The sequence below is a fragment of the Haplochromis burtoni genome, unplaced genomic scaffold (assembly GCF_018398535.1).
Source record: "Haplochromis burtoni strain Fernald_Lab_line unplaced genomic scaffold, NCSU_Asbu1 Contig_290, whole genome shotgun sequence".
In the NCBI taxonomy this organism is placed as follows: Eukaryota; Metazoa; Chordata; class Actinopteri; order Cichliformes; family Cichlidae; genus Haplochromis; species Haplochromis burtoni.
The window spans coordinates 343,785-370,427 of NW_024582651.1; the positions used below are offsets into that span (position 1 = coordinate 343,785).

The 26,643-nt window shown below is 41.4% G+C and overlaps 1 protein-coding gene across 6 annotated transcripts; it reads right to left on the bottom strand.

Moving 5' to 3' along the window:
* Positions 1-691: 691 nt before the first annotated feature.
* arhgap44a (Rho GTPase activating protein 44a) lies at positions 692-26,643 on the bottom strand. Of its 6 annotated transcripts, none has more exons than XM_042227913.1 (23): positions 26,304-26,643; positions 16,419-16,458; positions 15,618-15,737; positions 15,462-15,538; positions 15,191-15,302; positions 14,981-15,057; positions 14,759-14,873; positions 14,508-14,576; positions 13,820-13,901; positions 13,434-13,561; positions 13,181-13,292; positions 12,661-12,742; positions 12,407-12,487; positions 11,804-11,917; positions 11,618-11,709; positions 10,603-10,786; positions 9,732-9,749; positions 9,435-9,623; positions 7,783-8,295; positions 6,051-6,196; positions 5,867-5,941; positions 4,839-4,890; positions 3,713-3,815 (listed from the first exon to the last, which is right to left on the bottom strand). In XM_042227913.1, exons 1-22 carry the CDS (start codon positions 26,354-26,356, stop codon positions 4,883-4,885), a joined length of 2,487 nt encoding a protein of 828 aa, XP_042083847.1. In that variant the 5' UTR covers positions 26,357-26,643; the 3' UTR covers positions 3,713-3,815; positions 4,839-4,882. The 6 variants fall into 6 exon arrangements, with proteins under 6 accessions (XP_005940382.1, XP_005940378.1, XP_005940379.1 ...); XM_005940318.3 differs by having other exon boundaries at positions 5,540-5,941; XM_005940320.2 differs by lacking the exon at positions 4,839-4,890 and having other exon boundaries at positions 692-3,815.

Here is a 26,643-nt window from a genome sequence, read left to right on the forward strand (position 1 = left end):
CACGTGCGCAGCTTAGAGGGAACATTGCTTGTATATGTGTGTAATTGGGTAAATGTGACTTGTAGTAAAAAACACTTTGACTGATCAGTTTGAGTAGAGAAGTGCTATGCAAGTACCAGTCCATTTACCAGAAAAAGGGACATTGATATGAACAAAAACACATAAGAACCCATTATTCCTCTCTCCAACATCGGGCAAACAGGTGCCTAATATTAGCCATCAGTATCACCCCAATCATTTTAACAACAACAAAAAATATTACAAAGTGAACTTAACCAAAATATAACTTCCACTAGCATCACATTATTTACTTTGTTTGAAATTTAGCACTAGTTAACTTAGCTAGCACATCAGTGACCATAACATTGAAGCTTGGACAGTGGCAGTCGACATGTTAGCATAGCTAGCACGCTAAAAGAATGCAAAAGCTAACCATCAGCTTTTTCTTATGTGCTGTTACTGAAATAAAGATGGTTTCTGTCATATGTAAAATTTTGCATGGGGTCTAATAGAATAATGTAGTAGAGAAATATGCTCTAGAAAAGTAGAAAAACTAACATGGACGTGTCTCAAATTGCAATTACAACTTGAATAGGAACCTTAAAATTGTAACTAGGTAAGGAACTTTTATAAATATTCACTTTATAAATAACAAGACGTATATCAAATAAAACCCACGTTAACCAGGTGAGATTATTAAAAATGTAGAGTTTAATATATATATTTCTTTCTGACATTCTGATAAGGATTGCAGGTAGGCTTCACAGTACACACTGTGTTCCACTTGATATGCTAAGCAGAGGAAGGGGTGGGACGGGTGGGCTTGACAAGCAGCAGGTTTTTTTTGTACATTAGTAGTGAAAGCAGAAGGAGGCAGTACATCCACAGACAACGTCTACTCCTCCACCGTATTGCTCTGAAACCCACAAAGGACCATTTGTCTTAACGATCCACATTCTCTAGAGTCCATCTACAGGCTTAGAGTTTATTCATGGTCCTTCTTACAATCCATAAAGAAAATTGTGATCGACAGAAAACATGGATTATCAAAACACTATCTAAGCGCATGCATGAAACACATTTTCACATTTTACTTTTTTTTTTTTTGCTTTTCTTTCACGCCACCCTCTCACCCATGCACGCACGCACACACATGCACACACACAAAATAATGCAAACAAACTGGGCTTTACTTTTTCAACATACTTGATGATGAGGTGAGTTAGGAAATATAGGCCAACTTAAGTTAAATGATAAACCTATGCAACTTTGTTGCAACTGATGGATATGCACTTGAAATCTGCTGTTACTTTACTGTCGTAATATTTCTTTTAAACAATTATGATTTGTGTTATGGGGAAGGGTACAGATTTTTTCCCTTGTTTGGCAATATAATAATTACACCTATATATGCATGCTTTTAAGTGGCTCCAAGTTCCAGTAATGATTCACAAAAACGTTACATTTATGCTGCTCCGTACTGGTAACAATACATGCCATAAGGCCCTAATCAACCTTCTGTCCAATGCTAACTCTTACTTGTCCTGTTAGGTATTACAAAATCAGGTATCCTGCTATATGAGATCTGAGTCAGTCACATTCAGAAACAAACCTGCCTCCTTGTATAAATGTATGGATGCAGCACAGAAAATTAAATCCTCTAGCACACATTAATTATGTCTATAGTTCCAAAATAACAACCGGTGTGAGGGCACTTGCAATTGTCATACAATTACCACAACTATCAATATAATCAACATCACTAAAATCTTCATAAACAAAGTCCATTGAGAACGCACACTGAGGCATACAGTTGATTACTTCTGGAGCGAGAATAATCTATAATTAATTTTGGCAGAGATTAATTCACACATAAAATAATAATAATTATAATCAAAAAGGCTTTCAAATGAAATTAATGGCTTATTTCTGCAGGTTCGGGAAAGGTGACTTTGACCACTTTTTGGACTCTCGTGGATGAGTAAACACTGTAATTGCACTTTAACTGACAACGTTATTGTCCTCGGAATCTTTGAAGGAAATTATACTTCCACTGCAGCATCTGTTACATGATAAATTTGTATCATTAATTGTCTGAAAATAACAGCAAAGGGCAATTATTTCAAATTTAAACGTGCGCCAAGTTTACTACTAACAACAGCAGTTTAGGGGATAAATGTGTCCTCATTATGAATTCATTAGATGGCCCGTGCAAACAAATCATTGAGTCGAACAAAAAAGAAGAGAAGATGGCATCTGTGTGCAACTCCTTCGGCCTTTAGCATGCCTGAAGTCAAAGCTTAAGAGGAAGAATTAGAAAGACCACATTTGATTTTTTTTTCTTTAAGCAGAAAAAAACATTCTGCATTTCTGCTGCAGCATCATAGTTACCTGGTGTTAAAGTGAAAAAATTATGACTCTACAGTAAACCTGTTCATTGTGTGTCGGGACAAAAATAACATCAAATTTTTAATCATTACATTTTCTACACAATAAATATCAGCACATATATCATTATTATATATTCAAGATATGCATTTTACATATAGTTTTCCTCTCAGCTTATATACATCAGTTTATGTACAGTCTTTGTATTTACACAAGGGGTCAAAGGTCACTGAACCTGAAGCACTTGAAACAAAGTTAAAAGAGAAAGACATACGAACCTAAAGGCAGTGTAGTCATCCATCCGTTATCACTCACTGTTACAGCACTGGGGTGGGAACTAAAGTTACTTTTCGGTGTGAACAACAACAGTAACACTCGCACAAAATAAAGCACTGCCATTCTCAGGCCCTTGGTAAGAAGCAGGTCGATCGATATTGGCTTGTCATGCAAACACGTCGTGGTGCTTTCTAAATAAATAATGGATGCAAGAAGTACAAAAACTTGAATCATAATAACATTCTTCTCTTACTGTGCTGGTATAAAGTGAGTTAAAGTGAGTTCACCTAAAGGTAAATTTCAGACAGAGCACTGTAGCTGTACTTGCGACAGAAGAGGGGAATTTAAAATGGGGAGTGGCACTAAGAAAAACAACGTTAAATGTTACTCTGGCATGCAAAGCCTGTCTCTGGGGCTCCGCATATTCCTAATGTGCACAAAGCTTGAATACCCTGTGAGCAATAAAATCAGACTACGCTCTCGCTCCGTGTTTCCGTTTCACCCTGAGGATGGGCTTTGCTCCAAACCATGTCAGGCTCTGAGTTTCCCTAACCAAATATTGTACAACTTGCAAATATCATATTGCAATTTGATTGCATGTTCTAATAAGGCAAAAAGAAACTTGAAAACACAGAAATACAGACCACTGCATTAAACGACAAAGCAAAGCTATAAAAAGAAATTAGAAAAAAAAAATCTTTTTAATGCAATACTCATCTAAATTCCAGTCTTTCCTCCTAAAGGCAACTGTTCCTCCACTATGGCATTTTGGTGTGTTTTTTTTTTCTCTTTATTCTTTTGGTAGTTGTAGTCACACTAATTTACTAGCAAGCAGTTGGAAAAGTTCAGTTTGTTTGCAGCCTGTAGCAGATGTGAGGGAGGGTTCATTTTCTGGTTGGCAATGGTGCGGCCAGTGTTTTTCCATCAGGCCTTGGCGGAGACAGTTAAAGAGTATGTACAGCCATAGGGGTTCTGGAAATGATGCCTATGGGTGATAGGTCATAGAGTGGTGCTCTGGGGCTCCTCCTCAGGCACACCATCCCCCTCTGGATCTGTCACTGCCATGGACCTCCTGCAGGGGGCACCGCTGAACTCATCGATGAGGCTGTCCAGATTGACATTGATGGAGGGGATTTCATAATTGAAGATATCTAATGGTGAGGATGGGAAAGGTGAGTATGGTGAGCAGAATAGTGTGGATGGTGATAATGAGCACCGGGAAAAGGAGGAGGAGGAGGAGAGGGCAATATGACAATGAAAATGGAGTGTAAAAATGAAAGAGAGCAGAAATAATATTAATTGTTTTGAGTCTGAACTCATGGTAAGTGGCATATGATCGAAGGAATCAGTAGATTACGTGTGCTTCACATTTTACAGTGTGGTGCTGATTATGTCAATAAACTTGGTAGAGGCTAGTGTAGCGAGTCGCTGCCTTTTGTGTCTTTTGAGACAGGAAGAACAGATATTCTGTCAGATAAAATGCAATAACAAGTCAAAATGACTGCACAGTGACAAATTACATGTTTACAACAGTGGACAGATAAACATCAAGGAGGCAACAGGATGTGTGTGGAACTCTCTGGAAAGAAAATGGCACCAAGACACCAAGTGGGCTTAAAGTAAGAATGGAGATCTCTAGAGGACTGAAATTAGTATTTGCTGTGAATATAGATACTCTTACGTGCTGCTCCATTTAATGGAAGCGGCAGATCCAAACAGAGACGGATGGCTACTCCTGTGTCGGAATGAGATGGAGTGTGGCAGTGTAGTAAGAGGAAGCAGAGGTTATAAAAAGCGATGAACCTGCCAAAGGAGGAGTGGGGGTTACCTGTGACCCCCCTGATACGAGTGGCAGGGGCGTTGGAGATGTCTGCCAGCATAGGGCTGGGAATGGGGAACAAAAGGAAAGGGGCTTTAAGATGAAACCGTTGTAAGCAATGGCATCTGCAATGTGAGCGCAGTGTGATGCACTCTGGGAAGTCCTTAAGCCGTGCATTATTGGTTGAAGACAGTGCAAGGAAAGTACAGCCAACCTGCTAAAAAAGGACGGGGATTATGATTGGGCATTACAGGGTAGGTATGTTTGAGGCAGGCTGCAGGAGACCCCAGAGGCATCCACGGTACGAGGCCAGGCAGTGAGATGGAGTATATGGGGCGGGGGCGGTCTGGCTTACCCTAAAAGTCCCCCTCACACTTAGCCCACACTGAATCCCTGGCCTCACACAGCTGCAAAGTACACAATAGTAGCAGGGGGAACAAGAGAATGATAAATATAACAAAGTGACAAAATCACTGGTGTATATATATTGACAGAGCACCTCAGTTTGAGAACATCATATTGTAGCTTTATCGTTGGGTTTGTCTGGCTAGGTTTCCACTCCTGCTACCCAGTAAGAGATGCTAGACTGGTGTGAACTGTGTAAGCCTCTGACCTACCTCTGCCAAGTGGGGGTCTGGGTAACACAGATAAACAGAGAGCACATGATGAATCTAATGGCAACTTTCATACAAGCAGGACGAGCTATGCTTCTCTGATGTTTCCACACATTACCCAGAAACATCATCACATAACACAAGCAATGAATACATTGGTCAAGAGATTTCCTTACTACAGTAGCACAAGAAATGCTAATATTTACATTTTCTTATCATTCTCAGGCATCTGTGTCTAAAAGGCAACTTGTATTCATTCAGACATTTGTTTGGGAGCAGTCAGTAAAGGGGACAGGTTTGTCTACAGTGACAGGTTCTACAGAGTCCTACACTCGTCCACCGTCTCCATTGGACAGAGCCACAGCGAGTCTGAGAGAGGGCCGCTGCAGCCCCACCTGTGGGGGTGGCGGTGGGGGTGTTGTTGCCAAGGGTTGATGTTTACCTGTAGACATGCTCTCCCCAGGAGACAGTCCATCCAGGAGGCCCTGCTCCATGGGCTGAGGGACTGGGGCCACAGGTGGGCCAGTTAGCCCCGGAGGGGCTATGGGTGGCTGAGGAGGGGGCAGGCTGGGTCTCTGCCTGGGCTTAGGGGCAGGCCGCGACTTGGTGAGTGTCCCCGTCAGGGAAGGCGGGGACGAAAGAGAGTGGGGTGTACCCAGTGGGGTCTGCCCAGGGGAGGACGGTGGTACTTGACCTGGAGGACATGCCAGTCCATAAGGGGAAGGGGTGCTAGGAGGTGTAGGGGACAGGCTGACTGGTGACGGCTGACCTGTGGACTGGTCAGACATCCCTCCAGACTGGCCGTATGGGACCTTAGGAGGCACGGGAGCCAACTTCTTGGAACCTGTTAACACACCATAGTCATATTAAAGTTACCTGTGGAAATACGAATAAGACATGTTTAAAACTTCAATGTCAATGTCAATGAAAGCACATATTACTGAGGCCCTGACCTTTGCGCAGGGTGTGTGGACTGTGCTCTGTGGAGTGGGGAGACTGGCTGCTGCTTTGAGGGCTACTGCTGGGGGGTACTGTTGGACCTGCGACCTGGATGGCTTTGTGTCCAATTACAGGGGAAAGCTCTTTACTCTTCAATGAACTGAAAAGGATGGATATATATTATTATGTGAACATATAAACATATAAACAGTGTTTTGGACTCATCGCAGTCTACATTTACAGTCACTACACCATCATCACCATCATATACATGGCTGCTTCCACTGTTAATAACATTTTTCTAATCTCAAGGAAAGCAGTTCAAAATCTCAACACCTGTTTGTTATTTTTTTAATATATTTACAAAAAGTTGGTGCACAATATTCTGTATGGATGCAGATGCTTTCAATCCCCCTGCAACAAAAGCTACTTCTGGGTGTTTCCTTATTCACAAGGGGTTGCCACAGCAGGTAGCTCTACATATTTGATTTGGCAGATTTTTACAGCAGATGCCCTTCCTGATGCATCCCTGGAGGATTTCTGTCTCCCTCTTAAAAGGAATCATGGCTCTGTTGCTTGGCAAATGTGTAAATCACTACACTATAGAAAAGAATAAGACAAACACTTCAAAAAATAATTGAGCAATACCAGTATATTGACTATATATGTGCTAAGAAACTCAATTACTGGGATGTGACATTCATTTTCACGAGTGATTAACAAACAGAAAAATTCCACCTGAGCTTGCAGAACGTTTGCCAGATTTAGTAAACAACAGGGTGTGAATACGGATTGAATGTGTCTTTGGACAGTGACAATACACTCAAAATAGATGAGAGACACTTCATGCAACTAGATATGACTGACAAAGTATTAACTGAGTACATAAATGAACCGAAGTCGAGTGACTCTAAATAAACTGCATGAACAACAATAACAAATAATTGCTTAAAAACGGTTTAGAAACTTTGTTTTACATGACCCATTTGAATACCCCCCCCACCCCCTCCACCATCACCACCACCACAAGTAAGAAAAAAACAGACAAACAAACAAAAAATAACACACTTATAGAAGTGACATTTAAAGTTGCCATCTAATTAAATGGTATTCGTTTTAGTTGTACATCTTCAGCAGACTTCCGAACCACAGGTCATCAGCTTTCCAAATCACAGGAAAAGTGTTAAAAAAACAAGTTCTGACCACAGACAGAGATTTGGTGTAATGATTCACACCGTCCTGTTTGGTAGTAGCACCAAAGACTTCTGACTCAAGAAACTATCAGAGGCAAAACTGTAAAACTCAGCACTTTGGGTCCAGCTGGAGGTACTGCACTGTTAGGGTTCCCATTTTGCTAATCTCATAAATCCTTAAAATTCTTCAAAAAAAATGAAGAGGTTTTTCATGTACTGTGTGCTGGTTAGTAGAAAAACTGCAGCAGACTTGACAATAAATACATTTCTATTCTAGTTCGAAGCCATTCCTTGTGTATTTATCATCTACTCAATAACAGCAACAAACTGAGCGCTATATAAGCCAGTAACATCCTTGGTTGCTAGGCAACCCAGCTGACAGGCATCCTGAGACAACCTGTGTGTTACAGAATCTCAGCTATGCAATTTGATGGGAGAGGTAATAAAAAAAGAAAAAAAGCAAAAAGTAAAAATATGAGCCAGCGAGCTAAAGGAGAAATACAGCTGCCACTCTGTGATGCATCCATAGTGGCCAGGCGTGTGTTGTATTTACCTAGTCAGCCTGGGGGGTCCTCTCTCTCTGGCACAGGGGCAGGCAGCCCACGGCGGGGGCGGGGGCACGGATGAAGGGAGGCTAGGGGGGTTGCCAAGGCTCTGGTCATGACGGGTTAGTACCAAGGGGGTTTTGACGTAGAGGGGCGAAGCATTAGTGTCTTGTGGGGGGGCATGCGACATGTCACCAGGCGGGCTGTGTTTGGGGAAGTGAAGACAGCTAGGTTTGGGGTTCGAATTGATGTCAAGTGACGAGGAGGAGGAGGAAGAAGAGGAGGAAGGGGGAGGAACAGGGGGAGTGAAGCCAGACCAGCGCATTGGGGGTGGGGGTGAGCCAGGCGGCTGGGACTCTGGACCTGGTGCCACAGGGCGAGCGCAGGGCGGGGGTTTGGGATAGAAGTGGTGGGGGGCAGTGTGGCACATAGAAGTGGGGTAAGGGGGGGGTGGACGGTCCTCCCCTGGGGGCGGGTGGGCATGAGAGGTGTCCGGCCGATTGAGCGACACGTTGTCTGAGCTGTAGATATTAAGAGAATAGACAGCACAAAAGAAACAGCTCTATTGACTGAACAGGGAAACGCACTGGAGCGATATAGGATAAGCTGTTTGGATGATTAAGGTGTGTTAGTGTGTTAGTCAGTTCGAAGCCGAAACCAGTAGGCAAAAAAAAAGTGCTGCATCTTGCGGTGGGCAGTGGGTACACAGTCAGCTTATTGCAAATACAAAGACAAGCACAAAGAAATAGCAAAGAAAATTAAGTTTCATTGTGAAAGAAAAAATGATACAGTGTGTAGGACTCCCTCTGTGATCACCTTGTGTCTGCACACTGCATAGAGCTGTGAGGATCCTTCTCTGGAACCAAAGTGCTGGTCTGCAGCTTTCAGTAATACCAAGTTGAGTTGATGACTGAAACTCTCCTCACTGCTGGATATGGAAGCCCTACCCGCCTTAATCCTATATGACTTGTTTGTATCGCAGGTCCTGCAGTCAGCCCAGGGCAGTGTGAAACAGACACAAAACCCTTTCAAAGGCTGAAAGAGCCACAGGAAATGGGGGTGGGGGGGAGAAAGACAGCCAAGCCAGAAGCCATAATATTTCTTGTCTGCCACATAGGCAGAGCCAGTGACCATGAGGTGATTACTCATGTGTTTAATTGTGATAATGATACCAAAGAAATTGTGAAATCAGTCTGCGTGTCAACAGAAAAATAACTAATTCACGACCAAAGCTGAGAAAGCCAAGCCACAACAATGGGATATTGAATAGATTAGCATGCACGCAACAACTAGCAGGTTGAAGCTTTGCGTCACGTAGATAAACAAAACTTGTTTATACAGTATTAGGACTAAAATCCTTCAGATTTGAAAAGAAATGGGCTTTTTTTTGGCAAATTTTACCCACAGTGACCTGACAAATGGACACAAGGACAACTCTAAGAATGTGTGATGTCTGAAAACAAATTCAGAACAGAATGCGACATGAACATGTTGAGGGAGATACTCCAAAAAAATAGATGGAAGCATTGCATATGAATGGAAGCATGGTTAACACGGCCAAGAACCAGTGCAAGATGATGGTGATGATGGTGATGACAATAAAAACGAACACGGGTGGATGCATGGACAAGTGAGGGCCAGGGTCTCCACGGTGACTTACCAAACCCTTTCTCCAAGTGGAGGTGTGGCAGACGGAGAGATGGCAAGCTCTCCGGGCTGCTCGGGGATGAGTGTGTCTGCAGGGGAGCCGGGGCCTTGCATGCCTGGAGGAGTGGAGGAAGCCTTACGCGCCAGGGTGGATGAACCCTTACGAGACACCCAGGAGGTATCCATAACCCTGACGCCCATACTGGAGACAAAAACATGTACAGACTCATGTGTGACATCAGCAAAACTCATGTGAGGCAAGTGGGGATAGTAAGGAAAGAAGTCGTGGGAAGAAGGAATGATACAATACCTTTGTATCTTCCTAATGCTGCGTTAGTAAGGGAGAAGAGAGGCAAAAGTGACATGAGGTCATAAGTAATGCAGACAAGGGTCACAAAATGTTTAATATTTGATATGAAGCAATGATTATGGCAGGGAGATGAGATCAACAGTAGAGGGAACAGTAAAGGGATTCAGAGAGAAAGTCAGGTCATATAACCAGTATGTGCTAATCTGCTGAATGCCATTTAGAGGGTTATTTCTTCCAATTAAACCTTTATAGTCTAAGAAAAGCTCAGGCTTCTCCCCCACATTGAATGGTTGCTTAAACAACTTTAGATTGATGCCTTTAGTGTTACATCCTTTGTGTTCACTTGATTGGGGTGTTTTGTTCAAGGTGTTGGTTCTAATTTCTCCAGTGATATTCCACCGTCTCAGTGAATGAGTCACGCCAGGTGACGTGCAATCCAGACTGTGAACGAGGAGTTGGGTGTGGGAGGATGGGATTGGAGAAATATTTCCTCTTGAAGAAAAAAAACCTAGCAGCTCTCCATCAGAAACCTGTTGCCATAGAGACCATGCCATTCAAACTTATTCAGCCCTACGTATTTAAATGAGGGCAGTTTTCAGGCTTCTCTTGATGAATCCTGATAATTAAAGGTACACCTGTATATATTACTGTGAGATAAGATATTTAACAAGAAACTGATTTCTGTGCTGCTTATGAAGGCTTCTGACTCATCCGAATGAAAACTTTAGATCGGAGGATCTTAATGTGCAAACGCTGCTCTCCTCAAATATAAGAATTCAGTATCTGTTGCCTGAGAAGAGGCGTGGGTGGAAAGAGAGAGACTGAAGGAGAGTGAGAGGTGGGTAGCAGAAGTGAGCACTTGGCATCATACCCATCTTTCTTGTAAAACTCCAGCATCATGTTGTCAGTGGCGACACTCAGTGGGCGTCGGCTCTGATCGTGCTGCTGCTTGCGATCGGATTGGTCCATGTCTGGTGAGGGCATAGAGCTGTAGTTGGAGTTGTGGTTGGTGTGGATCGGGCTTCCATAGCTGCCTGTCAAGTTGAACTCAATCTCTGAGGCAGAAGCAGACACACCATCAGCATGTAATCTATTATACTTACAGTAATGTTTAGAATTGTGTGCGTTTTGAGTGCACACAATTACTCCAAAAAAACCACAGTTAGTATGAAGAACTGAAATAACTATAATAAAATTAAGATTAAGCTATGCAACAAATACAGTACTAAAATGACATTTTAATGCTTTTTTTAACATATGAAAGTCTACAGAGAACATCCAATCAATAACAGTTAATCTTCAATTTAAGTCACATGCTGCAACATCAGCATTGCACTGTGCTGTGAATCAATGTATAATGGTAGTTGATACACCAACCAGGTGCTGCTGTTCAAATCCACAAAAATGAAAAAAAAAAAGATGTATACATTTAAATATCACCAGAGTGAGTTTCTTGCAGTCCCTTCAACATACAGAAATATGAAACATCAGTGGTTCTTTTATTTCTGAAGCGTGACAAAAAACAGGCATTACCTTTGTTAAGGGTCCATAGTGTCTTGTCCATTGTTAAGTATGTTTATGTATGTTTTTTATTGGGTTAGTCAGTTTGCTGTATTGCTGTATGGTGTTTGTTTGTATCATTATTGTCTTGTATTATCAGGCTGGGGAGAATAACCATGCAACCATATGATTTTTGAGATGTTTGCATGATTATGACATGCAAAACTATGTCCATTTGAATAAAGCTAAACACTTTTTTGTTCTGGGCAATTTTTTTATCATCTCAAATCCCCTAATTGTTACTTACAATGATATAATTTAAACAAGAAAACAGATAAGATGCCCAGCGCAGTTACAATTTTACATACATAGTGTGTAATCCCCACCTCCAGGGAAGAACCAGTCAGCATGCTGAATGATTGGCTCGATGATGCCAACAATCTGTAGGGACACGGTCGTCATCATCTCTGTCATGTTCCTGGATAGAGCAGACAAGTGAGCTATAGCAGAGTCACTCAATCGTTGGTTTAAATCCAAAGAATCAAATTATTAGTTGCTTTAAGAATACATACGGTTCATTGTGTGTCCAGAGCAAGTTTGGTCCAAGGACAATAGCCATGTTACCAGGAGTCATCTTGTTAGCATCCTGATACTCACTCAGCTTGGCTAAGAATTTGATCAAATATCTGTAGGATTGGATAAAATTAACTGTGCATTTTAAAAGTATAACCCACTGTTTTTGGTTAGATGTGACATGTCTGCTTGTACCATTTACTGATTATAAAGTAAAAAAAAAAAGAAGATAGCAGCAATATTAGACGTGCCACCTGCAGGCAGTAAATAAGACTGTAAAACAGCATGAGTTATTGCCTGCAGGAGGTACAACTATGAGTACTGCAAAGACATTACAGTAATTTTCTTGTCAGTGATTCTTGTACTTCTAAAGTTGCTGATCCTGCTGTTAATATTATTTCCTGTAGGTGGCACAAGTTGAGTAGATATTTGTAGGATTGAAAGGATTTCACCCGGATTTTCACTTGGATGTGGTCCAGTTTTGTTTCTACATACTTTCCCGGTTTTTGATCTCCTAATGTTTTGCTTATGATAGTAAGGCTACACTGAAACATGTGCAATCCTGCAAATCAATGGGCAGAAAATCAGGGAAAGAAACTGACCTGAAATTGTTTAAGTTGTCTGTGGGGAGTTTTTCACATGTTGCCATCAACGCCTGTAGTCTCTTGTCCATGTCTTGAATGCTGAGGAAATATAAAGTCATTACGGTTTACTGTTGCTCCACTTCTTTATAAATGTCATCATTTTTCTTTTTGACAGTTAGGGGCCCTGTACTAACACGCTGAACTGGTTTCTATATTTAATCACTGCCAATGGCACAATTTGAGAAAATACTCTTAAGAGTACAGCGACTCACTTGGAGGCTTGAATCCATTCATCATAAAGTTCAGTGGTCATCAGTGGATCTGGGAGCTCACGAAGGTATGATTTCAGGGCCCCTGTGGGATTAAAAAAACAAGGACAGCGTAAAAACTGGTCAGCTCTTTGAAAGAAGTGGAGGGTTGTTTTCTCTCTACTGGCGAGCCCATGCTCCATATCTCTACTCCCCTCTAGCAGGCCCTCATAGCTAGTGCATCTGCCAAAGTCAGACAGCTCAACACAGATTTCATGCTAATCTGTGAAATGAACAGCAATATCTGAAGAGAAAGCTCTTGGGAAGATAACGCAGAGGAAGACATTTTCCAAAGAACCACATTTGCAAAGTGCATTATGTCCAAAAAAAGACTGAAAACACTTCAGCTTTTTACAAATGAACTTTTGATCATGGAGTTAAAATAATTGGCTGTTTACAATTTAGCCTCTAACAATTACAGAGAGTTGGGATTGTTGTTATGGAAATGTGCTTTGAACAATGCATTTATGTGGGCGTAGATCACCTGCGATGGCGTGTGGATCGGAGGAGTACTCCTGCACATCAAGAACTCCACAGTCCAGGGACGCTTTCAGCTTCTTCAGCTTGGAGGCTGATGGAGCCACTCTAAAGAGGCCCTACAGCCCCCACACAGGAAACACGTGATGTGTAATTATCATATCTAACACATCTGAGCAGGAACACAACGCAGATTTTGAATATTTCCATTAAATGTTAATTATGGACAAGTTATTCATGTATATGTGCGTTTCTTCTACCTCCTCTTGCATGCCGCACTCTAGCAACATGGTGACACAGGCTTCGATGGGGAAGGCAATCTCTCTCCCACTTATAGTCAGGTGTTCCTCCAGGGACTTGCCATACGACGGCTTCTCCACCCACGCCTCTGCAATACCAAACAGTGCCCAGAATCACACGTGGATAAAAACAACCCTATGCATCATGTCTTTTGTCTAGCAATTGTAAATTAACCATTAATTAAATATCAAGGTGCATAACTGTTCCTTAATTATGTTGTTATGTAACATGCCAGGCCTATTAGTGTATTCTTTACTGATCATCTTGGTATTCCTTCGGGTACAGAAATGGAGCAGATCTCAACACAAACACACACACATAGCTCTTGACACAATGCATGACTCACCTTGGTGAGCTTTAATCTGGGGTAGGACACTATGAAGAATCTCTAATGACTTCCTGTGATATTCTGCCTGCGTTTCTATCAGCTACAGAGGAGAGCAGGGGGAAATAAAATATAAGATAATGCACCAAACAATTATGATTTTAAAGTCATCTTCAGTGTTTACTACAGCTTGTGCTTAAATGCAAAAAAAATCTGATTCTTAACAGCCGCAACGTTAAAATGTCCGGCAGGTTAAGACAGCAACACTCATCGTCTTATTCATTCATTCACTGACACGTAGTACTCATCGCTGCGCACCAACCACACCCACCAATTCAGGCAATGACACACCCTGAAGGCAGTGGCTTCAACCAGTAGGGCAATGCTCACCGCCAAATAACAAACCCGCTCGGACATGGTTTTAATCGACACAACAAAGACACCAAGGCGTTGACCTAACCGAGCCTCTTAGAATCCTAATCTGGATATGCCAGAGAAGGCCTGATCACAAAGGAGCCAAAATATCAAGTTTTAATGCCACATGTCCTGTCCATACCCCAACAGGTTAGAAGTGACAACATGAGTGGGACCTACATGATATGAAGCAATTGTGTAGCTCCCATATTTAATGTTGTTGGTGTAAATGAACTCTTACACCAAAAGACAAAAAACAAAACAATTTGCCAATTTGATGACATATTTGACTTACCGTCTGGAAGTAGTTTGCATAGTCTATTTCTTTGGCCATGAAATTGTACATATCTGCTGACAACTGATCCTGAAAAAGAAAAATCGTCTTAAGGAAATAATCTCACTAACATCATAGATAGAACTTTAATATCATTCCATGACTGTGGCCCATTTGTGTCTGATTCATGTGCAAGTGTTATAAATCAAAGAGGAGGGCAAAAGTAGCTGGATGAAGGCATGATATACACGTAGCTCTGATCGTTGACTCACTCTGCAAATTTCCATCCGATTGGCTGTCTCCTCCATCTCCTCTCTTAGGGACTCAGACTTGGCACCGGGCTGCAGAGTGCTGGGGTGACTGGATGACTTGGATGACTGTTGATATCTGTGGGTAAATGAAACAGTCGCCCCTGCTTTAGACATTCCAAGTTTTTATTTTAGCAATACACTAACCACAGCAGGTTTTAGCCTCACTGTTTGAACACTGTTCACCTTGTTCGTGCTGAGTCCATGTCCAGGACAAGTTTAGCTAAGTGCTTCCTCTGTTTCTGGATATTAGGAATGTCCACCTGAAAAAAAAATCCAAGGAGTTAATATGAAAACAGTCAACTCATTATACTTTGTTTCTGCTAATAGCAATGGAAATAAAAACACCAAAATGCAACTTTTAACTGGGACATTAAAATAACACTATCTGCTCACCTCCGCAAGGACATAAAGAGGCTCCACCACATCTCTCTCTATCTGGTACTCAAACTGAATGAGTTCCTGGGCGAGCTTCTCCTCTGTCTCCCCACAGAGCTTCAGCATTTTTCTGTTGGTAAAAGCCAAGCACAAAGTCATAAGCAATCAAATACAATTAAAATGCACACAAGGATAATAAGGACAGAGAAGAATTCAGCTGCCAAATCTGTAATTAAAGATGACTCTGTGTGTGTGTGAGTTAAGCACAGGCGTATTAGTAGTCACTAACCCCAGGAGAGAGTCTTCCCCCAACACTGCAGCCCCTTCTTCCATGCATTGTGCCAGGATGGTAAGCGGTAATTTTTTCTGACGGTACATAGAAAAAATGTTACACACACTTCTGTAAACTTCAACAGTTGCCAGCAGGACTGACGCCCGTACTCACAGAAGGTGACTTTACAGATCTCTTCTCCATATCAGTCCCCTGCTGACCCTGCAGGCAGGCATTCAGTTTTTTGTGAGTGCTGTGTGACACCTGCTTGACCAGATCTAGGCGTTTCTCCACCTGGGAAAGCACACGCAGACCAGATGAATGTGCTTACATGCACACATGTATCCTCACAGATGCAACATAACTGTCAGCTCTAACGCAGCATCATGAATCAGCACCTGCTCTCTCTTCACGGTACATACTGACAGTAAACCTGTGATATTTTAAAAAAGGGTTGAAAAAAGGCAAGCTTTCTTGCCATTTCTTCAATTAGTCTTCAGGAATAGTTCTCTGGGCTTCTTGAAGGACATTTAGAGCTCTTCTTTGAATTTTGGCTGGTTTTTGTTCTGTTCTGTGTCAAAATAATAAAAGGGCAGCCCTCAGCCCTGACCGATTGGGCATGATGGGAGGAAAACAAAGAAGCAAAAAAAGAAATCCTCTGAAAATGGTCATGTTTGAGGATTTGACTGAAAATAATTGAAAAAGCAGCCAATGTCCAAAGAAAAAATAAAAATAAAAAACACTTTGGAAAGCTGGCAGAACTGTGACTCAAGCGCACTTTAAAAAAAGTACAGAATATATAGCAATTAAAGTACATTGTTCCCAATGTACCATGTGGTGATTTTGACGGACATTATTTTTGATGTTTAATAATCATTATCAATTTATTACAGACTACTAATAATTCACTGCTGTTCACAGGTGCACATATATACACATCTGACATCACAGCTCCCATACACATCTACAGCTCACCTGTAGAAGGTCTTCGCTCAACACCTCTGTTTTTTCTGCTCTGTAAAGAAAAAACAAACAAACATATATATTAATACGTTTTCTTTCGTATTCTTAAATCCACAGAAACATGATTGCATGTGGCAATTTTATCAGTATGTAGGGAAAGATATGGGAATCAATTCTAGACCAATAAAACATTACTGCAAGATAGCAGAAATTCTTGGAAAATGTTCATTCATCATCTTTCCTATGCAGAGCTTATTAAATTTCATATATTAAACACTGCATTCAAGAAAGAGAAGCAAACTTTCTCACTGGGAAACTAACCCATGGTTTAAAGTATTCGGCTTCTCTCTTCCTTGTATTATTTTATGTTATGTTTTGTTTTCTGATGAAAACAAATGAAAGGAATTATTGCACAACGCGCACAAAGAATTACGAAGCTTTGGTATGCTCTTCATTGGGTAGGCGGCATCTTGGTGCTTCCATATACACAGAACAGCTGCCACAATCACACAGTTTCTGATTCACACAGGAGAAATAACATCAGACATGCTACCTTTTTAAGTTCTTGATGACATGCCAGTTTAGTTTTGAATAATTTAACACATTTTACAATTCTTGCGTGTCTTTCTCAAAATGCTGTGGGTATAGAAGGCTCATTTACCAATGTGGCAATGCTCCAAAATTTATAGGCCGCATGCACACCTGCCTCTTTGGTGTAAGTGGGTGAGTTTGTGTAAGAATGCAAGTGTCTCTTTGAGTTATCATCTTCAACAATACATAACAACAGCACATTAAAGCCGCCGATTCAAATGTGTTAATTCCCACTGCATCACATCCTACTAAAAATCCAGCAGATGGGGATTGAGCCAAAGACTGAAGGAAAGGGCTGCAGAGCAGATGAAGCAGATAAAGCTACTCATCCGGAGAAGTGAAAGAGCCATTAGTTCAGAAAAGAGCAAACCACTGGATTTTACAAATACATGGTGTCAGCTCAGTTCAATCAGCTTTCATTTTATGACTTTAGTCAGCAAGGACATTTTCCATATAGCTTAACATGCCGTTTATGATCCTATAAGAAAAGACAGAATAGCCACTTGTCCCCTAAGAACAATTTTATTGTACATTTTCTTTTTTGTGGTAAACTATTACAGAATCTGACACCAACCAAACTTTAATGCATGCAATATATAAACAATATATAAGGAATACCTAATGTGGAGGTTAACATATGCTTTCTGCCAAGAAACAGGGATCGGGCAGACCATCTGACCTCCTAAAATGAGGCATTTTCAGATCCCCAGCAGAACACAGTTACTTGGGACTTCCCTTCCTGTACACACAGCCTCTTCCTGTGATTGTGCCCAGACTATGCCCATGCCAACCGCAAATAATGAATCTGAATTTATCTTGGCAAAGCAAATTATATAAAGGACCTTGGTTTGTGCAATAATTGTCACGAGCCAGGGGAAATAATTCAGACGCATATTACCAAAATGCTGTTTTCATGTATGTTATCAAACAGGCAACATAACAGCTCTCTAAAACTGTTGCTAAAAAGAGGCAAAGTATGAAATGACTAAAAAGTGTCTAATGTTGACACACAGTTGTTTACACATTACCAACAACAGAAAGCTGAACTATTGAGGCATTAGCATCTCCAGCCTCAGAAAAAAAAAATGTGAGCATGGAGCCATGGGAACTGGGTCAAATCATGTACCAGTGGATCTAATCACAGCCAGCCTCTCGGAAAACTGCTCTACTCAATGAGCTAGGAGGCAAAATACAGGAAATGTGTCTGTGCATGTCTAAGAGAGAGCGACAGAAAGATAGCAAAGCAAGAGATTTCTGGCGTGATTTATAAGGATAACTGCGATCGCAGATTGCAGATTACATGACAAAGGGAGGACAAAAATAACCCAAGCAGCACACTAAAGTTTGGCACCGTTCTGCTGAACACTCCACCTGACAAAAAAACTCTGAAATGCCATGGTTTATGAAACAACTTCCCATGCAAGACTGTATTATGTACTGAAAGTAGGTAGTTGCTCTGCATTGTCACTGCCACTGTCTATTGCAGGCTGATCAGCTGACTGGATTTGTTGTTTAAAAGGAGGCAATAACAATTTAAATCATAGACATCTAGCATCCTCAAGGACCGCAAGCGGTGTGGCTATTATGACCTAGACATCAAACAGATTGGAGCCTATCTTCAAAGGCAGCGCTGTCTTGTTCTATGAGTTTGTTTGTTTTCAGAGAGTGGCATTTCCTCTTAGGAAAGCAGCATCGCACATAATCTTGCTGCGAAGATGCAGAGAAAAAGCAGCATTGTTGAGGCATGAAAACTGGGGGGTACTGAAGTTTCTTGGCCCTACCGAACCTGATGTAAGTCTAGCTTCAGGGACAGCTTAGAGGTGAGGAGAGATGTTCTTCTCAGCAAATATCATGCAAAGTGAGACCTGGGAGGAAAATAAAGACGTGGGAGAGTTGGCAGCCTCGCAGGTGGTATGCTCATGGAGGGAAAGGGAGACGTTGCCAGGTTTATGCCAACCATCTGCCACTATGCAGGCATTCCTTTACCTGGAACTGGTGATGACTCAATACAAACACGTGCACAGTCATCTAAAAATATGCAGGTTAATGAAGTAATGTTCAAATTGCAGACATTTATTACAGTCTTGCATGCAAAATGTAACACTGGTGAAAAGGACTTCAAATCGGAGCAATGCAAACATGAACGATCCCAGAGAGCGGAGGAAGATAAATGAGTTGACACAATATTTGCGCAAGATGATCAGCTGCCAGAATGACAAACTTTTTCTACATCTGGGAGGAACATTAGCAAAGAGCTGACATGAACAAAAGTCTAGGTAAGGTCTGTTTAGGACATATTTGTAAGGTTTCAGAGATTATAAGTCGTTGTATTTCTGTTAAGTTGCAGTTAAAATGTTAGCTTGCATCTATATATTTTTATCTCAAGCTGTGTCAATGTTGGACAGCTGCATCGTTAGCCCCCCAGCACTGAGCATGGTTTATGAAAGCATAAATAATCCATGCTGACATAATCAAAATGCGAATAAAGAAGCAGCCGCTGTCTAGAACATATTGCATTGGTAGCGAGCCAATTGCTGGCTGTTGCTGACTTTCAGTTCGTCTGAGATTCAGCAGGACAAAAAGGAAAAAAAGGTCATTATCTGGTTTGCTCACACTGCTAGCATGGCTAACAAAGGCCCCTACTCTGAGGCCTGGAAGAGCTACACTGGATGCTAGGTCTTGTACTGCTAGGGGAGGGTAGTGGAGCAGAATGGTGGCCCTGGGCCTCAGCGGGGCATTGCACACCCTGGAGCGCTGGCATGAGATCCACAGTCAGCTATATACATACACACAAGCAATGACACACACAAAAACCCACAATGGTGTTTATGCTTGAGATGCTCCGTGAATATTTCTCCACTGATTGCTTTTTGTTTTCTCTAGACCTGCATCGTGCATCTAAAGGCCCAGTTGGTTTCTACCCAAACGATGAGGCGGGGCAGGCGATGGGATACGGGGTTACTAAAACAGAAAAACCCACTTACTGTAGTTGTCCACTAAACTAGGTCACAGTTCTGTCAAGTATGCAACTGTGAGCACATACATGCACACAGGCATGCACATATACACACACACATGCGTCCAGAGAAGGAGTGAATGAAAGAGAGAGTGAGAGCCTGCAGTGTTCAGTAATGTTTCACTGGAAACACAAGCACTGAGTTATCTCTAATAACTTTATTCATGGTGCGCTGAATAATTTCGACAAAAAGGCGCGCAACAATGTGGCTTAACTGTGTTTTTACACTTGTCATCTGCCGAAAGACACACACAGACACACACACACACAGCAGCTAAATGACTTCAAATGCAAGCAAACAATAAACTACGACAAAGCAGCAAAGGTCAAAACAATCCTTTACTTAGAAATGAAACCTTTTTTTGCCACCTTTTTTGTTAAAGCTATAAATTTCTTCACCATTTTGGGAAATGTAACATGTGCGCTGGCAGAGTCAAACGAATGTGATGAAACAGCTAATACTAAATGAGCGTTTCTAGGCAACCAAAGCAAAGGAACGACTATATTTGCTGTGCACAAAAAAAAAAAAGGAGCTGGAGAATGATCTTTTATGATTAAACAGCAAAGGGGAAAAAGAGGTAAATAAAACAGGAAGTTGTTATTAGTAGATCAGTGCTTCCTGTTCTGAGCCTATTGACATTCTTGAATGGACGGAAGTGAGCATACTTAAAGGGAGTCACCAGTCTTGTTTTTCTTTTTAACAATGCCAAGCTTGTCCAGTTCATTTATAGCAGTTTAGTACTAAGAATTATATACCAGAGAACTTTATGTACAGTGGTATCATCATAAATTTAGCCTTTAGTGATTCATTCTCTGCATCCCTGTTGGAGATGATATCATGAGCAACAGCCTGGGTCAACCCTAATACTTTGACATGTCACGTCAAAATATTGATGCAGCAATGCTATTCTACTGCTTTCTCTTGCAATCCAGTTATTGAGTCGCTGTTAAACAGTTAAACAGCTTCCCTGACATTTTGACTTGCTATTTTACGAGTTTTTGTGGGGGGTGGGGGCCTCTCAGATAAATGAGGGTAATGCGAATGGAAACTTAAATGAAGAAGAAGATATTCACAAGAGGAAAATGGTGGATGGTGGTGGAAAGCGAATCAGATCTCTAATTAGCTCAACTGACACATTACTGGAATGAACAATAATGACATTACACACACACACACACACACACGCTCACACTGACATTAAAGCGCAGTGAATAAATACACAATCCCTATTTCTTTTTTTTCTTTTTTTCTTTTTACCAATTTAGGGCAAATTACTTCAGTTACACAGATCTCATTATGTATCAGAGAAGATTGTCTTGTGATATATTGCAGAATTTCTGTGACACCATTATTATCATGTGAGTTCTTCTATTTGCCACCCTGCTGTGTACATGATCACTTGTACAGGAGCCAGGTCGATAGGGACAAAACGAAAATAAAACTCCACAGGAGAATCTGGACCTGATGGGATTAATCAATCTCCTTCAAAATGTTGCAAGTTTTGTTGTTTGTTCTTTAAAAAAAATAAAAAAAAATAAAAAATCAGTACCGAGTTTTTTAGTTGATCTTTAGTACAGGGGCTCTTTAAGAGGTTAGTCTTTTGAATGAATCAACACGAGTGACATGGAGAGGGAGAAACAGCGCTTCTCTCTGATATTACATCATCTCTCTTTTGATGGCCAAAATGGCCCCTTGACAAAGGCTCTTTATCTCTACCATACCCTGTAGTATGCTGTCTCTGAAAGGCACTGATGGGGATATGGGAGGGTTACACTTATTTAGCAACGGCTCTCGCATGATCTAGCGCACACATAATGATTCACTTCTGACTGTTGATGGCTTCATAATAATTCATAACACCATAATGTCGTTCCATGTTCAGCTAGAAATGATTACAAAAAAGACAATAACAGCAGTGAATCAGATTGTGAATGCAACTTGCTCCAAGATTTCTATGGTTCCAACCCAGAGAATCAAGGCTAAGAGGAGGAACAGAGAGCTGAGAGGTGGGGGACGCTGCATTTTCATGCAACAAGTTACCTGTCAGCGACCATATGCCCTTTTAGAGCCTGGCACACATTCTCACCAAGAGGTGTGAATGTGTTAATCTTGCACTGAATTTAAAAACAAGCACAGACACCTACTTCTTATTCTAACAGTAATTTGTTTTCAGTGTTAATATGGTCAGCTACATATTAGTGCTCAATGCTGTTTCTGCCCCTTCCTCTCTCTACTTTATACAGTGCAGTGAGAAAGTATTTGCCTCATTGCTTATTTATTTTGTGCATATTTGTCACACTTAGATGTTTTAGATAATCAAACAAATTTCAATAGTAGAAAAACCCAACATAACTCAAGTAAATACAAAATGCATTGTTTTATATGATGATTTCATTTATTAAGGAAAAAACAACAACAACTTATCCATACCTACCTGATCCTGTGTAAAACAATAATATGAGCCCTAATCATAATAACTTGTTGCACCACTCTTGGCAGCAAGAACTGCAATCACGCGTTTCTGATAACTGGCAATGAGTCTTTCACATCACTGTGGAGGAATTATGGCCCACTCTTCTTTGCAGAATTGTTTTAACTCAGCCACATTGGAGGGATTTTAAGCATGGACAGCTTGTTTAAGCTTATATCTCAACCTAATATTAGTACTAAACTTCGATTAGGTCACTCAAAAACCTTTCAAATGTGGACTTCCTGGTGTGTTTTAGATTGTCCTGCTACATAAGCCGAGTGTGCTTGAGCTTCAGGGTATGAACTAATGACCAGACATTTAACTTCAGGATATTCTGGTCGACAGCAGAATTCATTCATGGTTCCATCAATTACATCAAGTCGACCATTTCCTAAAGCAGCAAAGCAGCCCCAGAGCATCACACTGTTTGACCACCACCATGTTTGACTGTTGATATGATGTTATTTTTTTATGAAATTCTGTGTTAGTGTTACACCAGATATAACGGGACTGAAACCTTCAAAAAATGTGGACATTTTCCACACCCACAATCTGTAAATCGGCCACCTGCGTGCTTAACAATAATTCATTCGCCTACTGCGTCAGAAAAGAGATAGAAACCGAGTAAGAGACAATGCAGGAAAGAGAAAGCAGCCCACAAATGACTGCCATTTTCAGATAATTGCATTGTGGATTGGTGAGCTAGAAGGCACAAGTAAGAAGAATGCATCTATCATAGAGGTATTTGTGAACACCACAAAGGTGGCAGAAGCAGAGTGCAAAGATGGAATGTGGGTGTGTTAGGGAATGAGATAGTCCTGGTTTTTCTTTGTATCTATATGTAAATGTTACTGTGCAGGAAATCATATTCTTACAGTCTTGAATCATAAAATCTTTTTAACAGTCTGTCCTAGACCTACATAGGACAGTGAGTTGGGAATAGAGAAATAGGTCAAGAGAAATGAAGGGTGGGAGCTGGCTGAACCAATATAATCTTTTGCTTGCTTCCTGTAAGGACACACAAAACAATTAGAATGTCTTTTTTTTAGACAAACGCAAACACTAAAGTACTGGAGAGTTTTCACGGAGACTGAAATCTCAATTAAAGGTTAATGTCCAAAAATAATATTTATAATACAGGTCTCTCCTGCTGTACCAAAACACATTTCTGTTAGCACTAAAGTATGCATGGCTGCACACCCTTTTGCTCCACAGAGGTAATTGGTCAAGCTGGTGATCACATGACATGGGTCTCACCCAGGCAAGCTGCAGCAGAAGCAGCAGCAGCAGCAGCCGCCTTGGAGAGCCAGAGGGATGCTGACACAGCACACCTGAACACCAACCCCCAGCTGAAAGAAGACCTTCATTATAGACTTGCCATTACAAATGCCAATACAAGACAAAAAGACGAGCAGATATAGTAAAAAACAGTTATTAAAAAGATATGAGTTATGAGTCTATTCTTAATAAAGAAACCTGCAATAAATAAACTAAAGCATAATTTTATTATTAAATCTTGTTTCTAAATGATAAAATGTAACTCTACATATTCTTAGTAACAGGACCTGTCACTGGTATTATCAAATCTAAAGAGAGCACTGAGTTTCAGGGGGACCAAAGGCCATACCCACAGAGAAACCCTGCTCCAGTCTGAGGATGGTTAAAGCTTGAGTCAGCAGAACAGTTAATATGAAGCCTGTTTTCACTGTTTTGGCACTTTATTCTTTCCTATAGGAGCCCTGCATTACTCACAGGACAAAACCAGCGGAATTAAAAGACAGCTCAGGGGTAAAGCTAAATTAAGTCCATTTTACTTAATGCACTATATAATAGTATATCTTCTGCAAGAGCAGTGTGCAAGGAAGAGCAGCAAAATGACATTGGCATGATAAGACTGTTTCTTGTATAAATGCTTGTAAAAGTCCAATAAATCTGCACATTTGTGATATGTACACATTTTTCCCACTGTCCCACACTAACACTCTAAGGCATGTAGGTGCAGAACACCTGGATCCACACATAATGTATGCATACAGCATACGTGTTTACTTTATTGGTGGTAATATCAAGAAACATTTATGTTACGCGGTTTAATCTAAATAAGAGCTGTTTAAATTTAGCTCTCCAGATGAACCATGCTTCAGCACCTCTATACACCTCTTAAAATCCTTCAAATTATAAGTGGTGGAGAAATACAGACATAGTTACTGAATGGAGACACCTGCTCTTTTCTAGCGAAAGAAACCTTAAAACAAACAAAACATGACCGTCAAACCAGCATGATCGGGTCATTAGTTGCTAGATTGGGTTTTTCCAGATAGATAGTGATCTATCTCCATTGGCATAGCCAGTGTTTGACACTGTTCAAGGTCACCACAGGGTCAGATCCATTACTTCTTGATCCAAAGATCAAATCTCTGACTATGGTTTGAGAGTGGCAGTTCTTGTTATGGACCACTGTTATTATTAAGAGCCCAGCAGGGCTGTCCGGGGAGAGTTATGTTCCTCATTATCACTGTGGTACAAACAGACCAACTTAGACAGCCCCAGAAATGAGCTAATTTTCTACTTACACTAGCACCACTTGGACCATCTGCATTAAATAAGCTGTATAAGTGCACGTACACATGCATAAAAGGAAAAGTGCCATATCTTCTGTGGCCATCTGAAGTCCTCCAACCTGCTTGCCCACACACATATCCAGAATCACACCCACACACACAAACACTCTAATGAGTCACTAGAAGAAATGATGATAAAAAAGACTAAGGCTAGAAAAAGCAGTATGACCTATGGGGAAAACAAAAATGATAGCACCAACACAGCCTGCAATGTGTGCCCCTCCTTTTGGGCGCATAATAATAATAATAATAATAATGATAATAATGACCCACACCTCCTGGTCCTAATCCCCCACCTCCCCTCCCACCCCCTTGCTGAGCAGAGAACACCTTCTGGCCCAGCGCTGCTTGACAAGCTGCTTTCCCTGAACACAGAGGGTGGGGGAAGACTGATAAGCCCACTGGATCGGTGTAAAATGTCACCGGATTTCAGAACCATTCAGAAGCAGAGCAAGAACATGAAAAGAAACGGTGAGGACAGAGGTGGAAATCTGTCTTCAGAAACCCCTAATTTAGTTATTTTTAGGACGTTCAGTGGAATGGAAAACCGTCCATTTAAACTGACACATATCATTCCAGAAGCGCATCAGGGAGGCGTGATCACGACCTTCAGGAATTCACGGAGTGGATAACTCACGCCTAAGAGGTGCTTCCCTCCTCACAGCTGATATCACTGCGTAATAAAAACATTGCGCCTTTTTCTCATTTTCCCCTCACGTCGCAGCCCACACTGCATCCGTCTGCATCACGTTTACCTATCGACAGGTTCGGTGACAGGAGTCTATTTTAATCACGACATAACTTGGCAATGCCATATTTGTCAAACTCCACCGATGATACTCTGTCATAAAAATTGGGTCGTCACTATTTGATGGTCCATGTCGCTGTGATTTTCTATATTTAACATATTTCCGTGGGCAGGTTGGAGCTACTGTGGCAATGCGCCTACACGCTGCCTATGCGGTAGCCTATTCCAGTTGGTATTACGCATAGAACACTTAGGGCGTTTTGAACATGCTGTATACAATATACTTCAGTAAATAAGCAAAAAGCGCAAAAAGGGGAAAAAAGTGGCAAATTAAAGAATGAAAGTCTGTTTGCATTCATCCGATTCGCATCCTACTGGGGCCATGCAGGGGGTTCTCCTCTCTTTGACTTGGCCAGTCGCGACAATAGCGCACGGAAACGGTTTCCTTACCTTCCCACCGTTTGGTTGGCGAGCTGTCGCATCCGATTGAATTGCTTCTTCATCTTGTATTTTCTCTGTTAGCACCTACGAGGGGAAATATTCCGCATTACTTCTCACAATACATATCTCCATCCTCCACAGAGGTGCAGCACAAATTCCAATCTCCCATTCCCCCCCTTTCCCTCATCGCAAGCTGCCAGCGCCGAAGAAGTATTCCACGATTACATATTTTCAATTGATAGATATATGTATATTTTTTGCACATCTATATTTGCTCCATTGCCTGCGCAGGGATGCTGGACCAGTCCACCGCGCGTACACACAGGCAGGGAGCGACAGCAGTGACAAG